General features: G+C 38.1%; 1 protein-coding gene across 1 annotated transcript in view; it reads right to left on the bottom strand.

Annotated features, from left to right (window-relative positions):
* Positions 1-865, bottom strand: part of LOC137999467 (uncharacterized) — a 2,261-nt gene extending 1,396 nt beyond the window's left edge. The window contains exon 1 of the mRNA XM_068845239.1: positions 1-865. This exon is cut by the window's left edge and continues 1,396 nt beyond it. Within this exon, the coding sequence (XP_068701340.1) occupies positions 1-728 (728 nt within the window). The 5' untranslated portion in view covers positions 729-865.
* Positions 866-7,500: the final 6,635 nt, after the last annotated feature.

The raw sequence follows: 7,500 nt of genomic DNA on the forward strand, positions 1-7,500 counted from the left end.
GATTTCCTAATTATTGCGGCGGCATCAAACAGAGTTTTCATATCGGAGTCTATGTTTGCGGTCTGATCTTCAGTCATCTGAATTGCTTCATCTCTTGTTCTCTTGATACTGACTCGCTCGGACTCATTGACACGTTTAGGTGCATGAAACTCTATCTCTGGTATCTCTCGGAGTAGTAACTGCTTTAAGGCCTTTCGTCCGCCTCTCGGATTTTCCACATTGTTAGATTCTAGTATGCTTTCAAAAGCATCTTGTAATTCGGACATAGTCGTCACTTTTCCACTCCTCAAAGTCATCTCCGTCATTGTCAGGAATTCTATTTGTGCTGCAATCTCACCAGCCAACTTCGCAGATGATAATTCGAATGTTTGTCTTCGTAAAACGTGCGATACATGAATTGTCCAACAGTTTTTGTGGTACTTTATATCTATCGAATGAGCATAATCTGGAGAAATTGATGTGTTGAGCTTAACCGAGAGCTTATCATTCCCTGACATCCCAATCGCAGTGCAAAGGGACTCACCGGCAGAAAAGATACTAATATTATGCAGGTTCTTACGGTAACCGGGTGGGCCATCGCAGAAAAAACAAACATTCTTATTGTAGGGAGACGTTTGCGAACGGGTTAGTTGGGGAATTTCTAGTGATGAACCTGGTCGTGATTTTCGCCTGGACTCATTGGGGCCTTCGAGCTGCCTCTCATACCTTTCTCTTGCTCGTCTAAGCATCCCAGCATGTACTGCATCTTTATAACAGGATCTATGCCATGATGCCTGCCTATCCTCGAGCTCTTGGACAGAAGTAAACCTCAGTTTATTCCACACTTCTGTGTACTGGAGATTGCCATATTTACTCCATTCCTCGATCGATATTCACACTTTTTCATGTGCTTCGGGCTTTTCAACTAGATTTTCAATTTTTTTCCTTTGACAAATTATACATAAATGTAAATCCAACCCTTGGGCCTCAATTTCGTTTGTTTTTGAACCACAATCCGTTTCCATATCTTCATAAACACCACAAAACATGTCGCTCTAGATGGTCTGTAAATCCAACATGGCGGACCTCTAAAATGATGCAAATGACCGCTGACCAAAATCATTGTTTTTCCTGATTTCAATAAGCTATTGATCCGAATATAGTTTTTAAACATGAAATAATACTCGCTTTGATAAATTTAACTCTTTGATCAATTTTCGATACCAGAATTCATGCCTTTGATGCTTATTTGAAGCTAACAAATGACCAGCCTCGCTTTCGTGCAGTGTTGATCATGTGATCAGTACTAAGTACTTAAGTCTATGGATATGTATTAGATAGACTATATTAAAGATTTCTGGTATTTTTGTGGAAATTTATTGTAGTTAATTGTATTTACACGCCATTTTATATTCGAGCCTCCATTCCATGTTGAACCATATAGGTCTAAAAACAGACCCCCATAGCGACCGCCGGTGCAGGTTACAAAATTGCCGACAACATTTTTAATGTTCCTCAGGTTTCCCTTAACACATCTAGGTAGGTGGTTTGCTTTCACCATAAAAATCCCACGGAGATTTATTTTATGACATATGCTCCCTGACTAAAAAGAAGCTATTTAGATTTTGTTGGAATTGAATTGTATAGCGGAATTATCAGTGCCCCTAGAGATTGTAAATGCATTGGTATGTATATCTATGCAAAAGAGTAGTAAGAACAGGCTTATTTTAGATCGACCTTAGACATATTAATTTGCATCTCTTCAATAAGATTTTCAAATGTGAAGACATCGCTGTTGCCAAACAGGTTATCTAGCCCGGCGATTATTTGTTTACTTTTGATTTAAAGTCCGTATATTACCATATTGATGTTTTCTCCGAGCATACTAAATATTCATTATTTTCTTGGACCTTTTCCGAAGGATCAACCAAGTATTATTCACTTCTAGTGCTCCCATTCGGTCTCACAACTGTTTTGTTAACCAAATTATTTAAGCCTTTGGTCAAGAATTGGCGTAGTGAAGGCACGGCTATTCTTGGTTTTCTAGACGACTGTTTGGGGGCGGGTACAACTTTTCACCGGCTTCCTAAAAAAGCTAGTTTGCAAGTCATTCAGATTTACTGAAAGTTGGTCTTTCTTCCTATGAAGATAAATGCACATGGAATCCCAGCCAGATCATAACTTGGCTGGGCTCAGTTTTGAACATGATCAATTCATCTATTTCTGCAACGGACAAAAAAATTGAAAGTCTAGAAACCGACATTGAATACCTTATGTTCAGACCTTACGTTTTTTTTCTTCACGTGAAACGAATAGCGACCATAGCGGGCAAGATTATTTTGTTGGGAAATTGTATTTGGCAATGTCACCAGACTGATGTCCAGATATTCGTACCTTGTTATTAATTCGAGCAGATCCTGGAATGATCACGCCTATTTGAACGAAGAAGCTGTTAGCGAGTTGAAGTTCTGAAAGAATAATGTGTCTAACTTGAATGGCATTCCATTGTGGCCATGCAAACAGAAACCCTCCAGAATTGTGTATTCTGATGCCTCTGACGTAGCGTGTGGCCGTTTTATCCCTTTTGAAAACAAGGTGTTTCGACAGAATTGGTCAGACGCAGAGGGGCGCTTCAGTTCCACTTGTAGAAGACTATCAGCAGTCTTGTTGTCACTGGAAGCTTTCTCGAAGAATTAACGTATCACACCGTTGCTTGGTTTACGGATAGTTAGAATGTAGTTTCCATCACAGAGAAAGGATAAAATAAATCAGATTTACAGGAAATTGCATAAAACATTTTTGATCGACGTGCGCTTAACGCTATCCGAAAGGGCGTTTTCAGAAAGCTAGATGATTTAGCGCAAGAATACATTAAGACGAGATTTTTTTGAACATCGAGCAATAAAGCGCGCCAGCGGCCAAAAATCCCATAAGAGCTTGCGCGCATCTTTCTTTCAGATCAGGACTTGTACCGTCGGCCATATTGTGTCGCTGTGGAAGAGCACATAGAAGTTGTGTTGAGTGCAAGCGATTAGCCAACCATTTTACACAGGTATTTCATTCAGTCACTTCGGAAAGATCTGTAAAGCTTTGAAAAACGTTTTGAAGCGGTGAATTTATCGTATTTAGTTTAACCTTCTTGCAAGGTTATAACCAGTACGCAAATTGTTCGAAAAGATCTTTCTGCCGTAAGATTTCGAGTTCTCCGACTCTGCTAATAAGAGATCCAGTCTAGAATTAGTGTGTCAAGAGTTGCTTTTGGACTATCTTGAGATTGCAAACCTAGGATGAATTCTTATTATACTTCTATTAAAATAGTGTGAACAGTTCTTTTGTCATTGCCTTGTCTGTGACCGGTGATCTGATATTCGAGTTAGAGGTAGTCGCTGATGTGGAAGCAGCTTCTGTCACTTGCGTTACGGTTCAGTGAGGTTTCCTACAGATCGTTTTCGGACTGCTGTTGTCGTTACAGCTCGGTGTACTTTATCGCTAGACCTTACAAAAGGTAACTTTGTCCTTTTTTTTTTTTTGAAAGGTATTGAGTATTCGTGGATAGGTTCCTTTAGAGTTGATTTTCAGCTTATCTCCCGCACACTTCTTCCGTAAAGAGACCCCCAGTGTTTAAGTGTTTCCTTTTCAGTTCCCCCTTTAAAGTTACACATTAAGATTGTGTTCAGCTTAGCTTCAATTGTCAACTTTCAATTTCGATTGTTGAGTTGAATTTATCATAAAATTTGCCACAAATGTTTCATTTTCCAATTCCCTAGAGTTAAGTCTAGCTTATATCAAAGTTAAAAAAAAGAGAGTTATTGAAGGTTTGATCTTTGTGAAGAATTGAAAAAAAAAAAAAAAAAAAAAAGAAAGAAACTAGTCCCAGCTGAGCCTCAGAGATTGTAAACAATGTCTTCATCAGTACTTACTTATAGTATATGTAAAAAACCTACAAGGAAGGAAGAATCTCGTCCCATAAATGATGTTAAAGGAAAAATGTCAAGCCTGTAGGAATGCCACTATCCGCCTCTGATGTTCAGCGTCCAAATGCACAACTCCCCTGTACAAGCTAAAACATTTAAAGTCACTACCAAAGTCCACTTATGTCCAGGTTTGACCCTAATTAGATACACGCCCAATTTTGACATCCAACACAAAGTGTCCCTTTAAGTCTAAGCATTTGCTGCCTATTTTCAACAATAAGGTAAGGGTAAAGGTCAGCATTATTTTTAGTTTTGGGTAAATGCAGCAGCTAATCTTCACTTAAAGAGTAGCATTTGTGGGACACTTTGTGACATAAATTGTCTGTATTCTGAGACACAAGTGATGTTGAAGTTGGCGAGAAGAGCAAGGGGACACTTCATGACGCTTATCGAAATCCGCGTGCATCTAATTAGGGTCAAACCTGGACATATCTCCCAAAGTCAGTAGATGATTTGTTCCCTGAAGCTAAGAAAACTTTTTTGGAAAAAAAGTTTGGCTGTGTGGCCCTCATAGGCAGTTTAAGGTGCTGTGGTGCATGTTATGTAAGGTTGCACAGGCTGTCACCCAGTTTAAACAAAAGTGTTCCACAGCCCCTGTCTGCAAACAATTCTATTCAAAATCAAGTTGGTTGTGCCCCAGTGTCATATGAACTCACGTCAAAGCAAACTCAGCGGAGGATTTGAAGCAAACTTTAAAACTGCGCAAGGTAAAAAGTGGCTGAACTTAAAACAGAAGTTGAAAACATGGGTGCCTCAAATGAACAGATCTGCCAGGAAATTCTTGAAGGCCAATTTGATGGGCCAAACTTTCCTTCTTTTAACTCACATGGTAAAATTCTACCATACATATTCTACCTTACTAGTTGGTTTTTCAGTTTGTTTGGATTGGTAATGAAAAGATGAACACCATTCAAGGATCTCCCAAGCCCGCGAAACTGAAAACATGGCATGCTGTCATGCTTGTATAACAGGGTAAAAGTTACTACTGGTAACCCTACAAAATACAGTAAAGACCCACAAGTAAGAACCTAGAATTTTTGAGGTCATAATTCAGGCTGATTACATGTAGTTTCTTAATAGGTTCTTATTTCTCAGAGGAACAACAATAAATTTCTATATTTTATTCATAAGATATGTAGACAGTATTGCACTGTAGCTTTATGGAAAACATAATTTATTTCTAGAGAAAATCCAATAAAATGCCAATCAAAGAAAACATATACACAATAGACCTAATCGGCTAACTCAATGTTGTACCCAATTCAAATCTCCTGAGATTAAGATTCTTTGTGTATTGTATTTGCATTATAATGTACCATTCATATTTAAATGATATGAAAATACCTGAAACAAAATGTTTTTTCCCCAAAGGGTTTGAATTGGGTACAACATTGAGTTAGCCGATTAGGTCTATAACAGGAGTTTTCTCAAGGGTGATTTTTTTGTAAGTACCTCTTTTTCTTTGCCAGGCTCTGCAGGTTCTTATATTTTTGGGTATTTTTAAAATGCCAAATTTCAGCCTGTACTAGGTTCTTATATGTGAGTTTGTACTGTATGCATTATTCCCTAAAATAGAAAACTAATCCAGGCTATAGAGTACTCTTTTTGCATTCTAATAATCAGATCAGAGTCAGTAATTATTACTGACTAATTCAACGTCAGGACGGTTTTTCCTTTACCTTTGAAAAAAAAAATAAGATCACAATATTTTTCACCTCTATCAGTACTTTGCACGAATACTGACTTTAGCAATGTTTTGGAAACATGATTGTAACCATGCGAACCTCACTCTCTAGGAGGTGTTTCTTACTAGAAGTAAAAAGTAAAAGGAGCAAGCCATTGTCTTCACTTCTTTCAAATTCCATTCAGGAAAAAGTGAATGCACATGCTAACATCATGGAGGGCTTAGCTCTCAGCTACTCCAGAGAGAGACCTGGAAGTCCCAAATGGGTTGAACTGTTGAACTGTGTAGCACAGCAATACACAAATAAGGAAATTAAGCAAATGTTCAGGTTTACTAACAGTCGAGGAGAAGAAGTATCATGCACAGACTACGAATTAACAAAAGCTAGACTTTATAGTAAGATGTATGGTCCAGGAGCAGCACTTCCGAAAATAAGACGCCAATATAGTCATAAACTTCCACCAGAAACCATTGCTTTTGTCTTAGAATTTATCCATCATCTAGACAATGAAGAGTATTCATCTTATAAAAGTGGCCCCTGTGATGGAAAACAAAAATCATGGATAAGTGAATTATTAGGAGGAGGAAATCAACCTGTTTTGTGGTTCAATTAAGCAAAGCAAGTCTGCCTTTTATGACAGATATACATTGTAAACAGGAATGTGAACAACTGGAAATTAGACCTATCAGCTTTAGTACAATTTTTAAGGGTTTGTCTGCAGGAAATTTCAAAATAATGGCAGAGAAGGCAGGACTCTAATATTTGCACAAAACTTGGCGCGGAGTATTTCATCGTGGTAGATAAGCTGCTAACTCGTTTAGGTGAAATGCTGAGGAGCCAACGTAAACCAGACATAACTCCAGGATTAATGAGCAAAGCAAAGACGTTAACAAATAATATATGATTGTTTCCGGTAAAAGAAAATTCAGAACGAACATATTTTTGCTACAGTGGTACATCTTCCAACACCATCTAACAGGACATTTCAACAGCTTTGCTGTTTCCACACGCCAGCAGTCTAACTTAAGTTTTTTGGCATCACCTTCACTTTTTTGAGCAATAAAAATTCTTGGAAATGATGTGAACTTTCCAAAAATAATGTACAAGGCAAAGAATGTTGGTGTCCAAATATGAAAAGTACAACGGTCAGGCTGAAGAACGCTCGCACGCGAAGGAAGCTCGAACGCAAGTGGTTTCGAATGTCAATTATGTAAACAAATTGAGGTGTTGTATTTTCAAACTAAAATTACGCAACTGGTTCAAAACAAAACCACATTTATTTAGGTAGCACTGAAAAGCTTGCACTTTAACGTTCTGGGCCCAGTTCCTCAAAAGCCGATTAACGCTAATCTAAGATTAAAATTTAACCAAACAGTTCATTTCTCTACTCCCAAATGCTGTTCGACGCAGATTTTCGGCAGAACTTTACATGAGAAGACGTCAATCTTGAAAAACAAAATTAAGCAAAAGAAACTTTCACCAAAAAGTTGAAAACGTGAAACAAAAGTTTACGCTAATCCTGGATTAAGTTAATCGGCTTTCGAGGAACCGGGCCCTGTCTTGTAGTGACATATGTCTGGTACACTATACAATGAAATTACAACAAAGCGGATAAACAGTGCTGCCATAAAGAATTCGTTAACCAATTATATCTGCCACAAAGGAATCGCGGATGATTGGAAAAGTTCATGATTTCAAAAGCATTTTACTATGCAAAGTGAAAGCACCAGAGGTGATGTTCAAAATAACAGTATGATCAGTAATCCAGTACTTACCAAATAGAAGCAGATCTCTTGCTGAAAGGGCGATGTTTAAAGTTGAGCCATGCACTACCCTGCAAGTTTGAGGCGAGATCAGACAAC

Source organism: Montipora foliosa, chromosome 4 (genome assembly GCF_036669935.1).
Source record: "Montipora foliosa isolate CH-2021 chromosome 4, ASM3666993v2, whole genome shotgun sequence".
Taxonomy (NCBI): Eukaryota; Metazoa; Cnidaria; class Anthozoa; order Scleractinia; family Acroporidae; genus Montipora; species Montipora foliosa.